This window comes from Amia ocellicauda, chromosome 7 (assembly GCF_036373705.1).
Source record: "Amia ocellicauda isolate fAmiCal2 chromosome 7, fAmiCal2.hap1, whole genome shotgun sequence".
NCBI classification, from domain to species: domain Eukaryota; kingdom Metazoa; phylum Chordata; class Actinopteri; order Amiiformes; family Amiidae; genus Amia; species Amia ocellicauda.
The window spans coordinates 6,527,719-6,553,444 of NC_089856.1; the positions used below are offsets into that span (position 1 = coordinate 6,527,719).

The following is a 25,726-nucleotide window of genomic DNA, read 5'->3' on the forward strand; positions in this document are numbered from 1 at the left end:
CGATATCTGGCATTATAATTTTAATTGTCATAATAGTCCACTTTCTCTTGTATAGATGGCGATATGGTGCGCATTCAATCCAATTGCGTCATGTGTGTGTGATCTGTGATTAGTAATGAATGATTGACTGATTCTACATTATTACAGGTTTCATTATGCTGTTGCGTAAATTTTATATATAGACTTATTTATATATTAAAGTTGGCCATATCTCCCCTTCGAAAACTACGAAACATTACAGTGAATAGTTTTACGGGTTCTTGTGGCAATTAGTAGCAATTGCTATTAACATTCCAACCTTCTTTCTATATTGTGTGTGTGTCAATGTAACGGTGCAGAGCAGTACAGTAGTGTATCATTATCATTTCCGTGTTATATAGGCTACTGTGTCTAGGATAAAAGCATAACGTTGGCCACCTGCTACTAGATAATTGATTGTTCATATATTTCTAGAATTATATTTTCTTCCAATCCTAAATGTTTGCACCCCCATTACGCGTCTGTAGAAACACCGTTTTCCAGCCCCTACAAGTGTCAGTGAGAAGCGCCGAGCAGCCTGTAGAGAGAGATGCGTGACTGTAGAAATACTGTACTGTCCCACATCGGCTACAACATGATCCATCAAAATCCACATTCAATCCGTGTCAGTGCGCTGTATCCAAATACAACGGGGGGGGTGATGGAAAAAAACTGTGAGTGGGGGGTTGTGACGGTCAAAACTTGTGAGAGCGGGGGTGTAACCGTAACCCGGAGCTGCGCCTGCGCACACCTGTGCCGGACGGGCTTTCTCTCACTGCGCCTCAACCGCACAGGCTTCAGACAGTCCGCAGTGCGTGACACTAGAGCAGCTGAGCGCATTGTCTGGGTGTTTTCTCGCTGATATTTTCTTGATTTAATGCAGCGAAAATGTAACCACTCCCACTGTATTGTTGGGCGGAATGAGCTACAAATTTAAACAGCCGCTAATAGCAAACTACACAACTGTACATCATGGGATTTGCATTAAATATTAGAAGAGACTAGCATCTAACTAAACACGAAAGCGCGAGTACAGTGGTGTAGTGTTGTAGTAGCGGCTGTGTGAAAGCTGTGTTTTATTATCTCGCATTCTGATACCTTCTGATATTACAGTTGTCAGCAAATTGACTAAGGGCCAGATGAAATCAAAACTTTGACCCACCCACTAATAGCAAACTAAAAACCTGTACATTATAGCAGTTACATTTCTGATTAGGAGAAAGTGGCATCTAACTAAAAAAGAAGCCACAACTGAGCACAATTCTGTAGTTTTCTATTAGCGGGTGGGTCAAAGTTTTGATTTAATCCCAGCCAAAGTCCTCCTACATAAATTCAGCCTACAGTACAGCTGGCTCCGAATGTTCAACATTCAAAGGTTTGTTAATTTTTTTTAATCCTTCAAAGGTTCGCCACGTGACAATTTGGTGGGGGGGTTAAGCTGCCGAAGTGCGGTCCAGGGGGTAGGTGCTCGTGATAAAGGGCACTTTGAGAGTCTTACGGAGTCTTAGACACTTTGGGAGAAAGGGTTGAGCCTTACCTGTGCACGTGCCTGGTAGCTAATATGATGTCATTGATAAATGATGCAAATTAGCATCAGTGAAGCTTTGAACCTTAAAAATTTACCCTTCAGGACAACCCTAGCCTACAGATAATTTAAAACACATAAAATATCTCACTGAATATTATATTAATTAATCAGTTCAAACTGAAAATTCTCTAGAGGTAACTTTGTCCCAGTAGTTTGCATATGAGATTGATTCTAATTTTTAATTCTAAAAATGCTTCAGTTTTCACTATGAAAAAACATTACTTTGACTGCACATAATTTGTTCATCAGCCAGAAAAGGAATACAAGACACTAAACTGTATCATACTTTCTACAACATTAGTGAGCAAGTGGCTATTGTTCTTGAAATACATAATGCAATTTCTGAAATGAAGATGAAGTTTGCTTGTTTTTGTAATTATAATTCCATGTGATAGTCGGTAAGAAATTACCCAAAATATTTTGAGATTACATGTTGTATGATGACAACATCTTGAGCCCTCATCCTCTCATTTTAAGTTGTTGTAATGCTTTTTCAACTTACCAAAACATTCTGTCTTACATCAAATAAATATATAATAAAAATACATAGACAAATTATTAAACAATTTGTATATTATTATTATTATTATTATTATTATTATTATTATTATTATTATTATTATTTATGTATTTATTAGCAGATGCCCTTATTTAGGGCAACTTACAAAATATATATTTCGCATCTGTTGATGTGAAAAATAAATAATTGCACCAAATGTTGTCTGATATGGCATTGTTCCCATTTTCCATAAACTGATTTTGTTTCAAATTTACATCAATAACACACACACATACTAGCCTACCAATAGGCAAACAATCAACAAATCTTAATCCCCTGGTATTGAAGGAAAAGCTATGTAGAAACAGAATGAAGCCATTTATTTAAATCAAAAAAGCAATGTTCAGTAAAACAAGTGTTTTTCGTGTCTGCTGCATATGCTATTCATGCAATAATTTCAGTAGCACCATTTTACTCTCAATTGGAAAAAACAATACAAATAGACAACATGCCATAGCTTTCAACATAAAAAAAACAGCACTTACCCAGGAATACCAAAAAATTTCTGATTCTCATCCTGACCATTGTCCAGTCACCTATACATGTGTTGGGTTTTGTACGGCTACTCAGATTGAAACAGGGCTGGGAACAAGCATTCTAAAGAGTTATGCTTGAAATACAGAAATGTTTACAGTGATCATGTAAATGTTCTTTAATGTTTTCTTTACTTTCAGTCAAATGCTCACAACATTTCAGAGTCAAATTAAGTTACATGCTTTAACTCTTCTCTGGGAACATCTGGTCTGCATTTTGGGATGTGTTGGGGGAAAACATGAATAAAGTATAATAAATAAACCACCACATTAAGGTTCCTATTATATTACCTAGGGCAGTAAATGCTATTTGTATTGTGGTGTAGTAGGAAATTATACAAAGACCTTCCTCTCTCTGACTAGTGTGTGTGTGTGTGTGTGTGCGTGCGTGCGTGCGTGTGCGTGTTTGTGTGTGTGTGTGTGTACATATATATATATATATATATATATATATATATATATATATATATATATGTTTTGTATTATATTACATACATTACTTTTATTATTATCATTATTATTATTATTATTATTATTATTATTATATTACAGCCAATAATCACAAACCAATGGGCTACAGTATGGGCTACATGTACTACGAATGGTAAGTCACAGTGCAAAAATACTGCAGTTAGTGTCTTTGATGTGCTGAGTCATAAAATAAAGCAAAATCCTATTCACTATGTTAATGCTGATTTCAATACTTTTAAAGAAATCTTTGCATGAGAGGCATTATGTGAACTTTGCAACATTTAAAAAAAGAACTAGCGGCAGCTAAAGTATGCTTAGCCTGATGTGCATAGTACACTCCTCCAGCCTGGCCTCCAGCACATCAAGGATTCACTCAATAAATGCCCTGGTTCTTATATGTGCCTGGTTATAGCACTCCTCCATGCAGATGAAGTTGGATTCAGAACCAGCATCAGCATCCATGAATGTAAAGGATAGCCACAGTCTCTTTGAAACAACAATAATAATAATATCTCAAATCACCTTTTATGCAACACGGTTACACAATTGAAATAGAATACTTGCAAAGAGCACATGTATCCAGTATAAAAAAAACTCCTGGGGCTTGAGATCAAGCTTGGGACAAACTACATTTTATGGAAAATTAGGGAACATAAAGTAATCATTACACAAAAACATTAGGTATTGTAAAGTACATCCAACTCCCTAGTTTTTTCTAAATACATACTTGACATATTGAAAAACAGACAAACAAATATTGGGGAAAATTATGTGAAATTATAACATTGTGAAATAATCATTATGGGTGGCTACAATTAGAGCTCCCAAATTTGTATTCAAATGCGATTTCAACTCATAAACAAAACCAACTCAAAATAGACCAGTGTATTATGGTATAAAGCCATCACGCATTTTGTATAGTATAGTTTAATCTTAAAAATGTGTATCAGAACTGAAGAACAACAACTATTACATGAGACATTCCATCCATAAAATAGAAGCAAAAGATTGTCTTCTTTTATTTATTTTTTCATATTGAGCCATTAGGCATGTACAGTCAAGTGGGTTAATTGGGAAAAGGGTTTCTTGGTGTTTAATATTAGTCAAAGCCATTAAATCTCAGAATACAATTGATAGTCTTTCTGTTTTGTTTAATGAGATTCAAAGCATCTACATAATACATCCTCTGGAATTTAGGTGTTTAAAAATATTATTCCCCATTGACATTTTATAGCTTCCATTATTTTGTTTTTACGTTACGACATTGAAATATAAGTACTATATTGCAAAATATTGCATGTTGAAGAAGAAAAATGTGCAATAAATGCTGAAAATATTCCAGAGGGAAATACATGTTCTAATTACCCTCTTCATGTTGTCCTGGGCCATATCTGAAATGGCTTTATTTATCATTAATGGAGTAATTGGTTCCTTCTGTACTGTGAACTAATTGAAAGTATAAGTAATACATTTATTTAGAAGGTAAAAACATTTAAAGAAAGGCATTGATAATTGCAAGCATCAATATGGAAAATATTCAAACCAACTCTTTTAATGTTAATCATAAAATTTATTGTGCATGTTGTACAGCAAAGATAACTTAATTTACATCAAGAAGAAACTAAATGTTAGTTGGGTCAATTTCAGGAATCCAGTATTAGAAGTGAATTGATAGTAATAGTCAATAGTAAAGTAACATACTGCAAAGGAGATCTAAACATTAGCATAGGTATGTAAATACATACGTAAAATGCACTTTCATATTTATTCTTAAGAAATGTATCCTAAAGCTAACAGATTTTTTTTTTTTGTATTTTATTTTAATACAATATTATAATATATGTATAGTAATAATTAGTAAAATACATTTGGAATTAATGGGACAAAAGGAGAATAAACCCTAGGGCAGTGTTAATGAGAGAGCTATGCCTTCCACCTTCCCTCTGTAAGAACATCTACAGGACATTGTTTCAGGGTTACATCTCACATATTGGTGTTTTCCTCACTTCACTGCTTCCATGTATTCTTCTTCTTGTTGACTTTTGTTCTGTGTATCTTCAGAAGCAGACCGTTTATTAATCCTAAAGAAAAAAAAAAGATAATTTAGGTTTTATTTTTATTATGATTGCCATAGATTCTGTAATAAAACAGAATGATGTAAATCTTATACCCACTTTTTCCATTAGATAGATTTCTGTGAGGACCCACTGATAAAATTGCTCATAAGAAAGTGTATTAAATTAACCCTTTATGTTTGGTATAGAGTGTGGTTTGGGACTGGTGTTTGTCATTTATTATAATTTGTGTTTACACCAAGGGACTTGTTTAGAAGTGTACATAGGCTTGAGAAGACATGGCCTTTGTTTGGTTTATGTCTCTTATAATTTGATCAGCACAGTCACTACATAATTAAGAATACTTCCCTTTCACTTCATCCCGATTGTGTGTGCACCAGTTCCATAGTCTCAGTCTATAAAATAAAGTCCAACTCTGAGGTCATCCCACCATATATATATAATTTAGAAAATGTAGGGAAGACTCAAACATCCTGTCCTGTTAACATATACCCTGCAATAAACTCAAACTTTAATATTTTTACTGACATTTTCAAGTCCCTTGTTATGTTTTTATGATGTCGGTGAGTCTGATGTATCAAACTTTTAGAATCTCCTTTTCTGATATTACTTGTGTGTAGTGCTATTCATCCCTTTGTGAATTTGTGTGTTTTGTCTTTACTTATTATACCTTGGCTTTGCTTTACCAAACCTCTCTGTTTCACCATTTTTACCATGATGTCTTTTTTTACCATGATGTACATTTTACCATGCATGTATCATTATGTACAGCAAAAAAATGTTGTAAGGGGTCTACTGGTATAAAGTTGTTTATGAGAATCAAGCTGCTGAGAAATAATAATTTTGTTTAATGAAACCAAAGCTGTTAAAATTGTAAAAAAAAAAGTCAAAAATACATCCCAAACGGGACTATGAAACAATACACAATGGGAAGTATCTGCCAGTTGGCCTGTCTGTGCATACATGGCATCCCCAAGCCCCCAAGTGGCACCTTGACCTGCAGGTGGTGCAGCATATCTGGCACCAGTTTGAAAAGCAAGCATAGCACTCTTCACATCATGAGGGTCTGTTCATTGTGAACTACGCTATAACTTGCCCTTGGCAGCATTTTTACAGGAGCTGTTGGATGCTGGCAGATCTCCATCCAAGCTCATTTACTCTTGTCATATCCACATTGATGGAGAGTCACCTGGAGCCCATTTCTTTCATTAAGCTTGGACTCAAGGTGGTTCCTGCTCCTAGTCATGTTATTTATTGTTCTTCAATTGATCTTGGCCCCTTGGTGGCCCCTGCTCCTGGTTATACATTTTCTTTTCAATACAGTCTCAGGGCCCCTTCTGGCTCCCTGCTCCTGATTGTGTTTGTTCCCAGTTGAGCTCAGCCTATGGCAGCTATAGCTCCTGGTGTTATTGTTTTTCAGTTGAGTCCCAGGGCCCCTTGGTGACATTTTGCTCCTGAATGTGTTGATCTCCAGGTGAGCTTGGGTCTTGAACCTGGTAGTGTCTTTCTGTGCAGTCAATTCAGGGCCTATTAGCCTCCCTCATTGCCAATTGAGCTGGGCCCTGTTGTGTCCCTGCTCCTGGTGCTATCCGACTATTCAATACTGTGCAGTTTGCAGTTGATTTTAGGTCCCAGGCAGGCCCTGCTCCTGGTCATATGTCTTACTTCAGTTGAGTTTTGATACTCTTCAGAGGTCCCTCCACCTGACCTAATGATCTCCAGTGAGCTTGGACCCAGGATGGTTCCTGTTCCTGGTTGTAAGCTTACGTTATAATCACCAGTTGAGTTGGACTCATGTGGCAACCCCTGCTCCTGGTTATATGTATTTGTATTCAGTTGTGTCTCACATTCCTTGCTCCTTATGACTTTGAGCTCCAGTTTGGGCCTTGAGTGGCCCCTACTCCTTGTTGTATGTTTCATTTTAGTTGATACTAAGTAGCCCTTTGGTCTCCCAGCTCCTGAATTTCCCTGTACTCCAGTTGAGTTTGGTCCCTGTGACGGGCCCTGCTCCTGGACTTTTTTTTACTGATGACTGTTTTCAGTCCCTTTGGCTCTGTACTCCTTGTCTCAGGTAGAGCTTAGTCTACAGTGGCCCTTGCTCCTGGTGAAGACCCGGGGCCCCTGGAGGGTGCCTGCTGCTAAATATTTTTTGTGCCAGTGATGGCCAAGCATTCATATAGGCTAAAGGCCTTGGATATGGTTCAGTGAGCCCTGTCAGTAGTTCGCCATCACAATGGCTTGATTGCATTGAATCCCATAGTCCCATTTGGCAGTTATTTTCAATAAGAAAAATAACGTTAGGTTGCATACGCAACATTGGTTATCTGAAAGAGAAAATAACTACCAAAGTTGCACGGTCCGTCACATGCCTTCAGGCTTCAGCAAAAGAGGAAGTATGTCTGTGCACTGTATAGATAAAGCAGGCAAGGTGGTGGGCTTGCCTGAGAGAGGCAATATCGCTTTGTTATGAGTTTTTTTCACCACTTCCCATTGTGTAGCCATTACAGATGTCCCAATGTCCCATTTGGTAATTATTTTCTTTCAGATAACCAGAGTTGCATTATCCATTATTGTTGATCTTCCTTAGGCAATATATTACCGAAGAGCTCTTCAGTGTAGGTATTGAGGGCTTTCTGGAAATGACTGGCTTTCTTTTTCCACAACAGCAGGGTAACAATTTCATGTACTCTCCTCTCACCTATAAAACAGACAAATACAATTAGATGCAATTCTTTTGTAGATTTCATAGAACAATTGACTGAATGTTTTGTCACCTTTTGAAACCATGTGCTGATTATATATGTGTGAAAACAACCCACTGTGCCTATGGGAATTAGATTTTTTGTTCTGCCTGTGTGTGTATGCACTTAGTTGTTCCCCAAGAAGGATACATCATAGTTATATGTATCCTTGCAGAAACAAAACAACACAAGCAAAACAAACTATTATTATTATTTTTGTATTGCTAATTTGACAGAAACAAAGGTGGACAAATGAATACAGATAGTTAATTTTTCTTCTTACACACACTGCCACTCTTTCTCCAGAGTAGATGTAGTTTCCTCCACGTAGAAATAAATAACTAAATGTTTCACATAGCTCTATTTTCATGAAAATAACAAATATCCAGATGTGGTATTGATGAAACAGGTGAATGTAATTCAAATTAGAAAATAAATTGAACACTGTCCATGAAGTAGATTCAAAAAAGTATTAAAATGAATATAATTACATATATCACAGAAAGACTGATGGATATACAAATATACAGTTTTAATTGCTCTAATCACAGCTTAAATGTGAAGGAAATAACATAGGTCCTCACTTCCAGGGTATTACAGAACAGAGTATCAGTAAGTTGTCACTGCACAAAGGGTTACATTACATTATTACATTATTTGTCATTTAGCAGACACTCTTATCCGGGGTGACTTACATTTTGTACCCATTTATACAGCTGGGCATTTTACTGGAGCAATCTAAGTGAAGTACCTGCACCACCTGGGATTTGAACAGTGCTGTGACTGGGTTAAGTGATTTAAATTGGTAACACTGAATTACAAGTTATATGTGAAGCACTTCTAAACACTATGATCTACTAAACTTATTATTATTGTAACATATTCATTTGCTTTTGAAATTGGATGTTTTATTTTCCCCAAACACACCCATTAACTACAATGTAGTTAATATGTAACCATGTATGCTGTTGTGTAATTGTACATGCAGATGTGTAATAATGAAACAACATAAGTAATTACATTACCTACATTATACCTATTGAGAGCGAAATTAATTTCATCTGCCAGGTTACAAAGAGAAATAACACTTGCACTATATACAGTTCAGTTAGTTTTGGGGGCATTACAGCAGGTAAAGTAAATAATCAATAAGTTATTTACAGATTCACACAGCAACTGTGCGGCCATGTTCTGAAATAATAAGATCACTCTTTTTAGCTGACAATAGATCCATCCTTATCTTAATTAAAATGATGCAATCTATCAAATAAGGCAATACCATTGCAATAAACATTTTCAGCCACCAAACTGAATTTGATTAATTCAGTCCCATAGAAGTTACTCAATCTGCACTATAGACTGTTTGTCCTCGCTTCCACAACAGAACATTCATCTTGTCCAAAGAAGTGTCTTTGCATTTCTCCAGAGACTGTGTACACCGGGAAGATTAGTAATTTCAGTGGAATATCTAAGTGATTAAATCATTTAATTTGCGCAACCCTCTTTCAACTTGGTACTCGAAAGATCAAAGGAACTTGGATTCACCAGACCATAGTTCCCTGTTTTGCGGACAAACTCCTCCCTTGAGTCCCTGACTGCATTCTTATCAAGTCTGACTTGGATGGCCAACCAGTGTTTGAATTTTGATAAATATCATTCAATATTTATTGTTTTAAAAACAAACAAACCGATAAATTATACAATGATAAAACAAACCGATAAATACCTACCCAGTACAAACATATGAATTTAGGATTGGAGTAACAATATTGACAATTAAGAGCAACCTTCCTCTGATATTGTCACTGGTATAATCCCTTATATCCCTTAGTCCCTTATATCATGCCATTTTTCTAACTTCATATTTATCTACTATTTCAGTAATTTACCCTAGTCAAGTGTACATTTTTCTTTATAATAAACAGTTGTTTGTATCTCTTGAACTTGTGTGTGTGTCTGATCTATTCTAATGAATCAAGGTCAAACAGTTTACAAGAGTAATTTAATAAGGGAAAGGGAAAACCAACTCTTAGTTTAGTTTAGCTGAAGTGTGTGTATTATAACCTCCTTGAGGTTTACAGATCGAACCGTACTTTTAGTACAGACTAGCACAATGTGAAAATCATTAACAAAATCTTAACAACAAAATTCTACAGTTTAACTTTTTCCTGGAGACTTCTGGTGTCTAATTTTATGTATTAATTATCTATATACCATTAATAGTTTGTTGTGGGGGGTTTTCTTAAATAGACCACACTATATAAATAATTAAAACAAATTCAGATTCAAACCAGCCTCTCAGGCACAAAACTGAAACTTCATCCATACAGATACAAACAAGCCACAAAGTCGATGAGCCAAAGGAACTCCATTGACATGGGGGATTTGATCGCTCCATGACACCATGCTCAAAATAATCTAATATTGGAGATTTGTTAAGATGTGTATTATGGGGTTTAATAACACAAGATTATGTCTTTCATCTCTGCTCTCTCGCAACAGATTGTTTGTAGGTCATACAGGAAGATCTTTACCTCTTTGTTGAGCAGACAGTGAACAATGAAGATAAAAGTCCCCTGCTGTGAGTTGAGCACGATAAACAGGTATGACAACAGAGGGGTACCTGGGAAGAAGCCCAGTAACCAGCCACAGCCCAATATGACAAACTGGACAATAGCTTTGAAAAGAATTATCCTGAAAGAGAACAAAAGGCTCTTTTGTGAAAAAAAAACATTACAAGAAACACAGGTCCATATACTGAAACACATGCACTGAACAATGTTATTGATAAAACTAATTATTTTAATAAAATACTGGGTAGTATTCACAAAATGAAAATGTAATTATCAGGTTACATTCTTAGTAGGGCTTAGTTTGATGCTTAGCTTCATTTTAGATATAAATGTTACAGTTGGGTAATTCTATCACTAATTAAATGGCAGTAAAAACAAATGAAACTACATAAATGTATATTAAAGAAGCCATTCAAAAACCAACAGATACAAACAAACATTCAGATACACATATACTAATCAGAATACTATATTTCATCATTGTATATTACTATAATGGCTATAATGTGTCAAATGTGTGATGACATTCTATTTAAAGGGTTGTTATTAACAATATTGTGGGATAATTTATACATATCACATGCTGTTCAGCACAATGTGGAGCTAAAGTAAACATCCATATCAATATATTTTGAATCATGAAATATCAGTTAGCTAAAATAGATAGTACTCCACCATACAGAGAGTGATCTCAGTTTCCACCAGCATGATTACTACGTAAAAACAGATTACGAACCATCATAAGAGACAACAGTTTGCAAAGTTTTTCAAAATGTTGTTAGAAATTACATAATGTAATGATTACAGATAGTGAATATAGTGGAGAGGCATTTGTTTGATGTGCAGATTACTCATATTTCTCTATCTCTGAGAGTGAGTTGAGTGATGATAGTGAGGGAAATATTAACATACAAGATTTTAGGATTTGATTTCAGGTCTTGCAAATAAAACAACTTTGAAGAGAAATCTTGGGCCGGATTAAAACAAAACTTTGACCCACCCACTAATAGCAAACTACAAACCCATACATCATAGCGGTTACATTTATGATTAGAAGAAAGTGGCATCTTATTAAAAATGAAGCCGCAACTGAGTACAGTTCAATAGTTTTAGATTAGCAGGTGGGTCAAAGTTTTGATTTAATCCCAACCCTTATCAGCTCAGTAGATTTAGGATTTTCATATAGCTCTTACCTGGTGTCTTTCACTTGGGAGACATCACTCTTCATGTTAACCAGAGTAGATCGGACATTCCACAAAATTGCACCAAAGAGAAGTACGTTGACCTGCATAGATAATTTTACAACTGTAAACTACAGTTTACAACTAGTACTTGCCCCCACCCTTCATTTGAAACATACAGTTCTGGAAAAAATTAAGAGACCACTGCAAAATTATCAGTTTCTCTGGTTTTACTATTTCTAGGTATCTGTTTGAGTAAAATGAACATTTTGTTTTATTCTATAAATTACTATCAACATTTCTGCTAAATTGCAAATAACAATAAGAATGGAATGGAAAGGCTGCCATACATGTAGAGATGTGGTCTCTTATTTTTTTCCCGAGCTCTATATCTTTATCTATATGTTTTTCCTTTGTTCAATAAAGATTGTTCATTGGTTAACTATTTTGCTTAAATGAAAAAAATATATATATATTTTGCATATTCTGTAAAGGATAAAGAGAGCAACATACTGCAAGAATGCAACACACGGGGCCCAAAAACGTCCATTTGAAGCCTTTATCATTTTTCAGCCAGCATCTGAAAAAGATAGGCAGAGGTTTTTAACCACTTCAACTCCAGAACCCTTCCCAAGTACCAGATTTTGAAAATACTGATAATAATATTTCAACACCTGGAATTGCTTTACAATGTAAATATATGAATAATGAAATAAAGAGAAATGAACCAAAAAGTGTTTTTCATTAACCCTTTACGCTACCGTGTGCTACACATACAGGTTCAGTAAAGAGATAAAAACAATGTATAAACATACACAAAACAATGAAACACAAATACAAATAATATGCAATACACTGGAACTCATGTGAAAATAATAATACACTGAAACGCTATAATAAAAAACAATGAACAGTAATTATCAACTAAAACTCAATCACTGTGAATGGATTGCCAAAATAGACAGAATACTTTCTTGGAGATAGTCAACATGGGTTTAGACGAGGCAGATCATGGCTGGGATTAAATCAAAACTTTGACTCACCCGCTAATACAAAACTAAAGAACTATACTCAGTTGCGGCTGCATTTTTAGTAAGATGCCACCTTCTTCTAATCATGAATGTAACCACTATGATGAACAAGTCTGTAGTTTTCAATTAGTGGGTGGGTCCAAGTTTTGATTTAATCCGGCCCCATGCCTAACTAATTAATTAGAATGTTTTGAACAGGCAACTGCAGCTGTAGATCATGTGAAAGCATATGATATACTTAGATTTTCAAAATGCTTTTGATAAGGTTCAACACCAAAGACTGCACCTCAAATTGGAAGCCATAGGCATTCAGGGTAATGTAAGTAGATGGATTATGAACTGATTGTTGTATAGGAAACAGAGGATGTCGATTACAGGAGTTGCTTCTAACTGGAGTGAGGTTGTTAGTGGAGTTCCACAGGGGTCAGTACTGGGGCCTTTGCTTTTTCTAATCTATAATAATGATCTGGACTCTGGGATAGTTAGCAAACTTGTCAAATTTGCAGATGATACTAAAATAGGTGGCTCAGCAGGTACAATCTCGACAGCACAGGTTGTTCAAAGGGACTTAGATAATATTCAGTTGTGGGCCGACATCTGGCAGATGAAATTCAATGTGGACAAGTGCAAGGTAATACATGCAGGTAACAAACATGGCCACTATATTTACACTGTGGGAGGAATAGAACTAGATGAAGTAACGCATGAGAAAGATCTAGGAGTCTATGTGGACTCCTCACTTTCTCCATCCAAACAATGTGGGGAAGCAATAAAAAGGCAATCAGAATGTTAGGGTATATTGTCAAAAGTGTAGAATATAAAACAAGGGAAGTAATGTTAAGACTGTACAATGCGCTCGTTGGACTTCATCTGGAATACTGTATACAGTTCTGGTCACACTTCAAGAAAGATATTGTTGCTCTGAGGCAGTTCAGAGGAGAGCAACCAGATTTATTCCAGGTCTGGGAATGTCCTACTCGGAGAGACTGAGGGAACTGAACCTTTTCACCCTGGAACAGAGAAGATTACATGGGGACTTGATTCAAGTGTTTAAAATCATGAAAGGCGTTGACCACAGCAAACCAGAGGAGCTGCAGGGACACACAGACCTGGGGACACAAATGGAAATTGGGCATCAAGGCATTCAAGACAGAAAACAGGAGACACTTCCTCACACAGAGAGTTGTCACAATCTGGAACAAACTCCCCAGTGATGTGGTTGAAGCTGAAAATTTGGGAACATTTAAAAATAGACTGGATAGGATCCTTGGATCACTTAGTTATTAATGGACACCAAACAAGCACAATGGGTCGAATGGCCTCCTCTCATTTGTAAACTTTCTTATGTCCTTATACGCACAACATTAGAAGCCCTAAACGGCATGCGATTGCATGATTGACCTCTATGGCTTTCAATATACATTGTACAGTATGAGCACTGCCTTTGGGAACGAAACCTGAAACGCTGGACTGAGAAGACGCTAATTTAATAGAATAAGAATCTTGACGTACGCAGATACAGCTTGGTACTGTGCTGTGGCGGCTGATCAATACAGGGCGTTCCCCCCCCAAGTTATCCAGAGAAGAAGGCTACTTAAACATGTTAAACATAAGTTACATATATATTGCAAAATAATTATGAAATAAAAGTCTTTAGTCGTACTATTTGCCTGATAGTCATGTTAGCATTTATTAAAAAATAAGAAAATAAACATTGTATTTCATTCACTTCCGTGTTGCGGGGCGCAGGTCAAATGGTAGCGCTTTTCCACCGACAAGGAGCCGGTGCCTAATTTGGAACCATTTTTCGCTTTTCCACCGCAGAAGACCTGTCTCGGTGCCGCACGGAGCCGCTTTTTCTTGCACCAAAAACTTGCTGGTCTGGAACCTAAGAACCAGTGACGTCAGGAGCCGGGGCGGGTAAAGGCGTCTCCACCAAAAGTGATTTGCTGGAGTTCAGCCGCCATGTTCAAAATGCCAGCAGAGACGTGATCAGTGAGGAGAGGTTTGATTTAAAATTAGCGAAATCAGCAGCGAACAGCGGTCTGTCAGAGAGAGACACTTCAGTAACAATGTAGTCTCACCAGGTCAACAACTAGTTAGTTATTGTCAAATGGCAGCAATGAGAGACGACTGAGCGATATTATGATGATGAGAGTTAATGCGACGATATAGATTGGACAGAAATGTTTTTTTTTTTTTAAGAACTGGTCATTATCTGGTCCGGTGTGACGCTGAATCCAGCGGTTGGTTTGCGCATGATTAATAATTTATGAATAAATTCATTTTCTTAGCACAGGGCGAATTACACAAAACATACATATTGTACAGTAAGAGAAGATCAAATACACAGTAAGAGTTGTGTGATGCGCTTTGCGAGCGATCACACGCCAGCAGTGCTGACAATGGATTATTATTATTATTATTATTATTATTATTATTATTATTATTATTATTATGTATTTGTTAGCAGACGTTCTTATCCAGGGCGACTTTCAACACAAGTAGCATTGCTGCGTGTCTGGCAACAGGGACAATGCAACAGTGATTTGGGACCATCATCCCAGACTTCATTAATAAGCACAATTTCCCATCAAACCATTAACATCACCATGGATCGTCCGACAGGTTATTGATCTGCCACGACTGCGCCGCAAATACCCCAAAACAGCCGCGTCCATAATCAATAGGATAGCCTATAGTGATTGTTTTTTTTAATCAAGAATAAAACTAAAAATACGCCACAAAATAAATGAAAAAGTGAACTGTGTGCGCGGTGACGAATGCATGTTAACTCTAACTTGTATTTTATTCAATACAGTAAAAGTGTCTGAAATAGCAAATCGGTGTAAATCCCTTAATGCATCAATAAAAATCAATACAAATAAAAGGCTGAGTTATCTTAGCATATTCGTATAATTGTATTTTCGTTTCTGCTCGTCTACATGTGATCTCGCGTTTTTTGTTTTGCTTTTTACAATGAGTTTGATTGTGATGTTAAACAGGGTTTAAAGTCGCAGTCGCCTCGGTGCTGATTATTATTGCTGTGTTTCTCTTCTACTCCGTGCTTGGGAACGCCCACACCAGTGACGTTAGCGTTCGGTTCCAAAACCGGTGGAAAATCGGGCCGGTTCATGCAGACGGGTAACTTGGACAGTTTCGTCGCAGAGTATGCGAAAAGTATGCGCAGATTCAGCAACGTATGCGTGTCGTGAATGCAGCCTCTCTCTCCAGCTCAGCACTGTGTTAGTCGACATGACCGGAACTGCAAGACAATTAGCTAACAACAAGTAAAGTGGGTGCAACATTTCTCCAAAATGAAAGGAAATTCTGTTTTATCTGTACAACAACAACCTTTCATAAGGCGTTCAAATGAAGAGAAGAGAAGGATAAAGGAGCTTGGACCAGATCGGCAAAATGTACAGATAAAGTAGCAATCAAGTGTTCGCGGACGAGCTTACACTCTGGGTTTTAACTCTACTTGCTTTGGGAAACAGCTGGCTAGCTGGATGGGAAGTAAGTCACGCCTTGTATTGTTTTCCGTGTTTGCTTTTTCAGTGTCCTGGCACCGAAACGTTGCGGACAACGACGGGGGTAGCAGAATTAAAAATCTTTTAGAAAAATGCAAACGTCATGAAAGTAGCTGCAGTCATCTACACAATGCTATGAGGCTATGGTTTTTTGGGAAGCTTAGCATTGCTGAACAACTAGATGAAGGCTACAGCATTGGCATTAGAAGGCGCAATGAAGAGGTGACAGAAAATCGACACATACTGTCTAGAATAATAGACTGTGTGAAATGTTGTGGCACTTTGAGCTGGCTTTGCGTGGCCACGGTGAGAATGATGTCTCTGATAATCCGGGATGTTCCGTGGCTGGTGGATTTTGTTGCTTCCCTTGAAGGAGAGTTGAAAGAGCACCTTGAGAATGCCACTGTGTTCGAGGGAACTGGGCAGAACGACATTTGCAAGCCAGAAAGAAAGAAGAGCAACAATTCTTTTTAAGTAGTGCTACTGGCCATTGTTTAGGCAATCTTCGTGTTTTTTTTTTCTGTGTGATTATTTTTTTGAGTGATTACCTTATTACTGATAATAAACCCACATTAAACTCATTATCATTTTCGATAATTTTGTATTAATTTGGAATTGGAAATTATTACTTCAGAGCCACTTCAGGAGTGAACAAAAGGTGCATACTTACATTTTGTCATCTCCATATCCCCTGGGAAACAGACCTGCTGACACCCCCACCACAACAACAGGGATGCTGTACCCAATCAGCAGCAGGTATAGAGGCCGGAGCCCTTCTCTATGGATGATCCTCACTTTGGTCAGACTTCTCACCAGCAAAAACAATTGAATCGATTCCAACAACATCCACACAAAGCTGGACAGGAAGAGATAGTGCAGGACCCCAGCTATGATTGAACAAATCACCTGGAAATAGGCAGACACTACTTAATACATAATGCTCCTTCCCTTCCCTTCAAATCATAGTTTAGCTGATTAAAAGGGACTTGCACCTTCATTTTCAAAAAGCAGAGATATGGTTAAGATATTTATCCAGACCCTGAAAATGTACTGATTCCAAACAATGTTTATGTTGCCAGGCTCTACTCCCAGATGCCAATCTATCATTCTTCTTCCTCATCTTCTCCCTCTATACTGCTTTGATCTGGTCAGATAAGCTTTTCCAGCTTGATACAATGGCAGAAGCACTGAGGTCCTCAATGATTACATTATCCCAATGTTTTAGTTCTCTGACACTTGGTCTAGTCCTAGGTTTGAGATTTTCTAGCATACAACAGACTCTGCAAAGCCTTACTATCTTCGTCATGGCTCTGATTATTGTAAACCTGATCTGGTTTGAGACCTTATGGCACCATTGGATGCTAAGTATGTGTCCAAGGCAGCACTGTTAAAGCATCTCCAGTTTGTGATTGTTTCTTCAGGGTAGTCCAAGCCTCTGCCCCTCACAGTTGCACAGCAAGGAATGTGTACATATACACCACAGGCTTAGTGGAGATGGTGAGGCCTGAACACTTTTAGAAACTAATGGATGGAATAGAACATCCTAATTGTCCTAAAGGCAAATCTTCTCAATCAAGATTATGTCAACATGCTTCCAAGGTTTAATGGTCACCTGATTAAGGGAGTAGTGCTGGAGCATTTACTATTAGCCTGGCAAAGAACTGTAATCTATTCTTTGCTAATAGTACATATAACATATCTCTAATGATGTCAAGTAGGGTATTGCTTGTTTGCAAGCTGTGTAGGATAAACGTATTTCAGTTCAGTTTGTAACAAAGCAAATTACAGCTGTATTCCAGTTCCTGGATGATGAACTGCATTTCTCTCCCTGTTTGTCTGTGTAAACAAGGTCACTGTCTCGCAGTCTTGCTATGCTATGGTACTGTGCCATAGTGCAACCCTGATACCCAGAGGGACAGAGTCTGATAAGAGACAGTTTTCTCCAGCAATTTGGGCTTGATACATCGTACAAACCTCCCTTATATTAAACATTACGTATGCTTTAATTTTCCCCGGTTTAACCATATATGGGTTTTTCTAACGAGTTGTCAGACAGAAACCGAACTTCCACTCATCACGGGACAGACATGTGGGCCTGTTATCTTTCTCTCCTGTCTGATCTGTTTAGAAGTGCCTGTAGTTTGTATCTTCTTTAAGACTGTTCTTGAGATCGCCTCTTGAACCTCTTCCTTGCAGCAGCATGTAATAAAAACCTTTGATTGGAAACATATATATCTCTCCTGATTTCTTCGACTCTTCACTGGAGGATGGTATTATCAACCAACATGTTGTGAGGCCCGCTCTTTGCATTACATTTAACATGTCATGTGTGTATTCCATTTAGGTCTATTTATTACAGTGGAGGAATTTCTGGCATATACCCGGATACGTTACTTTTGGAGGCGTACCAATACAACCATGTTACAGTAACAGTCGTATATAGGATAACATGCAAATAGCCCAAGTACATTTCAGGGTTAATCAATTTTCTGTTTATATTCAAATTAAATATTTATATAAAACATAAGAAAAGAGGGATGGCCAGGTTTTTTTTCTCAGACATCAAAGATATTCAAATATGATTAATACACCAGTACAATATTTTCTCACTCAAAATTTTAAGATAAGTCTGTTAGGTTTCATATTTTAGGAAGATGTGCATAATATGGAGTTCATTGGACAGATTAATGTAAAACATTTAAAATGTTTATTTAAATAAGAATATAAACACAAAAACTATAAGGCATGAATAGACCTGTGGTTACCTTGTTCTCTGTGTGAGACACCGCAACCAAAAAGATAAGGTGAGCCAGGAAGAGGCAGATACAGAGGTTGAGGCGAGCGGTGTTGTTGATTTTTGGATTCCAGCGGCAGAAAACAAAGGTTATAATGGCCAAGGCGAAGAAAAACAGACCTATTATCACAAGCACTTTGTTGATTTGGTCCAGCAAGTCATCATTCTGAAACATAAGGGAAACTTCAGTAATAATCATGTTTTTAAATGTGTAATGAAGAATAAATCAATAATAATGAAATACCTGCACCACTCTCTCCGTTTGCATTATCAGGGCAAAGGTAGAGAGATGGGTACAGCTGCACACAGTGTACGTTGCGTTGGAGAATGTTGCTGTGCAGCCTTCAACAGACCAAAACTGTTCATCTCCTGTGACTTTCCAGTAGACACAGGTCATCAGCCCACTGGCTGCTTTTGACTAACAAAGAAAAGTAGTGCAGTGAAAGAAAATGTCAATTTAATAATTTACATTACATTAAATATAAGTTTTAGTTTGGTACAACTTACAATACAATTAAAATGAACTGTTTTCATTAATCCATTTGACAAGTATTTGCAGTAACTGTGTGGAGGACTGTGCAGAAAGACTTGGCTAGTAAAATGTAAACCTTGATCATTTATGTGATGATCTATTCTAAGGAGGGTGCAGTGAAGAAGCAAATAATCTATAATTATTCAATATTTCAAGTTATAGTGTTTACCATCATGATTAGTACAATGAACATTATAGTACTAACTGTAACAAATTAAATGTATAGCAATACCTAAAATAACTAATAAATAAAAGAACAAGCACACACTGCAAGCAATATTAAACCAGTGTATATACCGTTTTATGTTTTAAGGTGAAATTAACAGGCTCTGAGAGATTTGTGATTGGTGTTTTGGCTATTCTTCCCGATACAACATCTGAAAACATCTCGGTTACATTTTCAGTCTTGAGAAAGTCAGCACGTAATAAGGAATCTGTAGCACCATCAGAGTAGGAAATGAAAATTGCTGCTGCAGAACCTGGTAATAAAACAAAATGACTGATGTTTCATACTGGAAACTAAACTTCAACATTACAATCTTGAAAGACAAAAAGGCACTTTATAATATTACAGTTTAACAAGAAATATTTATACGGTAAGCTTCAATTCTACTGATCTTGACAGAACCATTATTGTGTAATACTTGTTTATGTCATGTGCTAACCAACTGTACATAACTGACATATCTGACTATGACTTTTCTCAGAAACTGACTTCTCATGTCTTCTTGGTCAAATTTAAACTAGAGGTCTCCAACTGTACTCATTAATCTCCTAATCCAGGAAGATTACACCCCTGCTTTAGGTATTTTATTATAGTTTTGTTTTCTGTCTTTGCCCCATCAGTTCAAATTCTTTCTGAAAATATTTTTTTTAGTTGCATAATCTTTTTCAATCTTCTGCCAACCTCATTATATACCATTTCAATAAAGCATTCCCGTAAAAACGGAGAGATGAAAATAAGGGAGTCTTAAAGTAATTTGGATGGAGCCTCTCTAGATGTACTGCGATATACAGCTAATGTTACAGTGAGGCAACTGTCAAGACTAACCTAACATATATATATATATATATATATATATATATATATATATATATATATATATATATATTCTAATTAAATTATTAAATTGAATCTTCATCCACTCATTCTTACTGGGAATACTCCACCAGTATGAACTACTGAATGAATTTGTTGTAATTTATAATTGAAAAGTCTGTATGTAATCTCCCCACCCAAACACTTCCCATGACCACCTCCCCATTTAGAACAAATGAGACTTTCATTTTACTTGTTTTCCTCTTATTTATGTATTATTTTGGAAATTGCTAAAGTTTATTATCATGCTTCCTCATACTTCTTCTCTTACCATTATTGTGCTTGGCAATGCTTAGCAGATCGATTTCCATAACATTTGCTTTAGCTTCCAGAATAGGGATTGTGGTCAAGTTTGTGTCAGGTCCAATTGCTGTCAAGCTAACTTCTGAAAGATGAATAAAATGGGTTCATTACATTGTTTCAAGAACTGTCTTAACAAAATCTTTGGGTGGATAAGCAAGAATAGTCAGTACCAGATGGGGATAGGCTGAATGTGGAGTCTTAAATACAGTGAGTTAACAATCTTGGTACATAATAACAACAACAACAACAGATATAATCTGATATATTTTAACAATTGTAAGTTTCCCTGGATAAGGGTGTCTATATTATTATTATTATTATTATTATTATTATTATTATTATTATTATTATTATTATGTAAAAGGTCTATTTTTCACTTAATCTCAATTGCTGTTTCCCAAATACCTGCAACATATATTGCATTCAGCTGGAAATTTGATGCAATCGATTACACTGAAGAACTAAGTTCCCAGCCGGTGAGGATGACAATTTTGTCCTCCATTACAGATTTAAATGATTGGATTGAAATGGATAATTCAGCAACTCATACCTAATTGTTCTGTTTTTATTGTTTTATATGACTCAGTTTTTGTCGGCTCAACCAAGGTGGATACGAGTAATTGGGCGGATTTCTGATAAGAATCAAATGCCTTAGACTGCTGTGTTGCATCTTGACTTGCGAGTTGTGTAGTGCCTTTAATAGCCATGGCTAAATAATTTTTCACAGTCTGTGGGAGAGAAATAAGAAACATACTGTTGTCAGTACTAGACTTTTTCAATACATTTGAATGTACCTCCTGCATGTCATAGCAATACTAAGATTTGAAAGCCTTATTCACAGTGCATAGGAAATCGAACAATAAATGGAGTTGCATACTCAGCCAATCTTTACCATTCAATGTGAGAATAACAGTTAATGTAGGCTATGATTTATTCGATTTATTCCCAGAAGCAGGTAGAGAGAACATTACATAATATATTGATTATGTGCCAATGTTGACTCTATATAACCTGGAGGATTGATAATACAAATGCTATTTTTAAAAGGCAATAGAGATATAAAACGAACAACATTACACATAAAAACCTATTAATTATCTTTGAAATTGCTTATCCTGGTGAGGGCCAAAGGGAAGCTGGAGCTGATCCCAGCAGGCATAAGGCAGGAATACACCCAGGATAGGATGCCTGTCTATTGCTGGGCAACACACACATACAGGCAAGGCAATTTAGCAAGACCAATTAACCTAACCTGCATGTCTTTGGATAGTGGGAGGAAACTGGAGTACCCAGAGAAAACCCACACGGAGAACATACAAACTCCATACAGACAGGGACCCCAAACCGGGATTCAAACCCAGTGCTAACCAACACACCACTGTGCCAGCCTTGAAATATATCCAATTAACCATTCTTATTAATAATTAATTCCATTCACACTACTGTACTGCAGTACCATAGTACTATATTTATAATATAAATAAGTATAAACATGCAGGTGTTAAAGCTCTGTATGAAATGCTCAGTCAGGATGAAAGCAAAGCTTGAAGACCAGTTAAACTAAAACACGTTTTATTGAATTGACATAATGTTTCAACTGTAGTTTCAAGTGTATGTTTCTATATAGAAAAAAAAGCCTTACTAACCATTTCTGGTAGAACCATGTTTGGATTTGCTTTAATTTTTTCCAGAACAATATTGAAGAGACATAGCTCCTTTAGAGCATTCTGTAAAAAATAAATAATACAAAAATAAAAAAAGTGTTTTTTTCTGGCCTTTAGTCTGTAATGCAAGAAATTATTTTTCAATGTTTTTGTTGTTTTTGGGTGATGTTTAAACCCCATGTTTGAAACATCCACAAGCAAATGGGTTTTGAAAGACCTGAGGTCTTGTCAAATTTAAATACAATAAATGACACATCAGTTCTGCATAAATATTCAAGTGTATATGAATATATATATATATATTTCCTTGAATGGAATATGTAAAATGTATAGTTCTGTCTGTCTGTCTCTCTCCCCCTGCCCACCCACTTTTCTGGTTCCACATGTAAAACACGTGGAACAACTCTTCCCTCCCCCTGCACAGCGACTTTTCTCTTTGTCTGGTTCTACGTGCAAAACACGTCGAACCACTCTCTCCCACACAGTCCTTCGTGCATCCCAGAATGCTTTGCGGAGGAAGCGGTGACATCACCCCTGGTGCCTGGTAACCCTACACTCCAAAGGAGGAAGAGGAAGTAGAGAAGCGAAAGCTGAACCAATCCACATGCACATCCGGGACAATGCCCTCTGCTGATTGGACATTATGCACCTTTTGTCTAGAACTGTATAAAAATGAACCCGGAAGATATCTGTAAGAAAAAGCTGTTTTAACCCGACACCGCCTCACGTTCGCTCTGTTCTTCTTCTTCTGGGCCGGCCTGAATAAAATACTTATTTTCCAATTGCAACAAAAAAGCCATTTTCGTCAATTTAAGAGGGTTTCTTTAGGTTTAAAACAGCTGTGGCATATTACACCATAATACTTAATAAGACACCACACACATTTAATGATCAGAAAAAAACAACTTCTCTCAGTATGTGGTATAAGTGCAAAAGCACACTTGTATCCAACACCCATCACTATAATTGCTTATTTCTTCTTTATTGACTTACATCTGGGCAGTTTGGCTTCACACCTGTGGAAGAAAAAAAAATGAGAAAGGAATGTGCCTGCATTGCTAAGTTATGTCTTCAATTATTATAATGCATTCAGTATAGGAGAACATTAAATTGAACACAATTGCATGTATTTACACTTCGTTTTTCCAAATTCCCAATCAAGTCCAGGGGAGGGAAGATAATCCTGTTTACATGCACAGTCAAATCCTCCACCTTTGTTGAAACACTCTGCATTTAATCCACAGAGTGAAGCATTTTTGGAACATTCATCAATATCTAAAAAAGAAAGAAAACAAAGCATTGATTTCGATCTTATAGTATTAAAACTTGATTACTATCACAGACCATTATGTATATGTATAAATTACATTGTGTAAATCAAACAAAAAACAACAAATATATAATCAACTATTTACTGTTACAAAGTGAAGGTGTCCATTATAGTTACTTTGTATTTTTGAAAATACAAATCACTTTTCTAAGACTTTTACCATTTAGTATGTTAATGCTTTCCTTTTTATTTTTTCCATGTTCCAACTATTCAGTTGTTGTAGTATATATCTTAGGTGATGTGAATTTTGGGGAAAAACAGAATGTCACCATTATTACCAGATTGCTCACTCCTGTTATTTTCTTTCAATTCAATTCCTTCTTTCAATTGAATTGAACATGACCTGTGTGGTCCTTGCTTGAGATTTACTTTACATTACATTATTTGTCATTTAGCAGACAGTCTTATCGAGGGCAACTTACATTTGTACCCATTTATACAGCTGGGTATTTTACTGGAGCAACCTAAATGAAGAACCTTGTACAACAGCACTGCACTACATGATAGATCTACATGATGGTGATGAACAAGGGTCCCTGGTGAACCTGTTCTCCCATTTATAACATTTGTTCTGTTCTGTTCCCAGTTGTGGCCTTACATCTTTTCAGGCCACTTGCCACAGATGTAGCTTCTTGGGCCTTGTCGATGATTTCCCTCACGATGGCTTGGGTACACAGTATCTCATAGCCTACATTAACTGTTATTCTCACATTGAATGGTAAAGATTGGTTGAGTATGCAACTCCAGTTATTGTTCGATTTCTATACAGTTCCGAAGGGATTATGTGACATCACCTTTCCACTAGGAAGCACTTCAAAAGCCTTACAGCAAAGCTGCATTTGACCCACTTGGCCCGATCCCTGTTACAGCCCAAGTACACTGCATGTAGGTGAAACACTCTTTTGTCTTTTCAAGGTGCAGGATAAGCTGTCTTTGTGTGTTTTGGATTTATAAATAAATATTAATAAATCATAAAAAATGCAAGATCATATAGCATAATATCAGACAGGCAGACAAATAGACAATTATCAAAATAAACTCCAGACAAAATTCAAACAAGTTAAATTAATTTAAAATGAAAAATGCATGAAGGACAAATTATTCGAATACTCATCCCCAGATAGGCTGTTAATTGCATGGAAATCATCATACTCCATTTAAGCAATTGAGCCTGTCGATGTGGGCTCTTATGTTTGATAGATTACTGTAACGGGAGTGATGCGTCCCCAGCCAAAGGCGAGGGTGCTAGCGAAAGTCAAGGTCATCTATCAAATGTTACAGTCTGCATCAACTGAATAAAATAACGATATCCTGAGTATTTCTTATCTTATTGGTTGTTCTTTCACTTTAATAAAAGCAACACAAAATATACCAACAGCAAAGAAACACAAACTAGCAACAAGAATAACAACAACAAAACAATAATTTATCTTACCTTGGCATTGGTTTTCATTATTGATCTGTATTATTCTATTTGGTGCCTTATACCCTTTCCAGCAGGAGCAATTATAGCTCCCATTGCTGTTGGTGCAGTCTGTGTTTGGCCCACAAACTGAGGGCAAAGTTGTACATTCATTTATATCTGCAGAGAATCACATCTAGTGTCATTACAAATATGCAAATACCTTTTACCATTAAAAAAATAATTCACACACACATTTACAAAGGAAGATAAATCACAATAATGTGCAACAATTGAAACTA

General features: G+C 36.6%; 1 protein-coding gene across 1 annotated transcript; it reads right to left on the bottom strand.

Moving 5' to 3' along the window:
- Positions 1–5,030: 5,030 nt before the first annotated feature.
- On the bottom strand, positions 5,031–25,475 carry LOC136753810 (adhesion G protein-coupled receptor E1-like). The gene is made up of 10 exons (XM_066710198.1): positions 25,458–25,475; positions 24,621–24,783; positions 23,686–23,708; positions 19,066–19,260; positions 16,971–17,206; positions 12,253–12,319; positions 11,752–11,843; positions 10,520–10,679; positions 7,844–7,942; positions 5,031–5,250 (listed from the first exon to the last, which is right to left on the bottom strand). The coding sequence occupies exons 1-10, from the start codon at positions 25,473–25,475 to the stop codon at positions 5,245–5,247; spliced, it is 1,059 nt and encodes a 352-aa protein (XP_066566295.1). The 3' UTR covers positions 5,031–5,244.
- Positions 25,476–25,726: the final 251 nt, after the last annotated feature.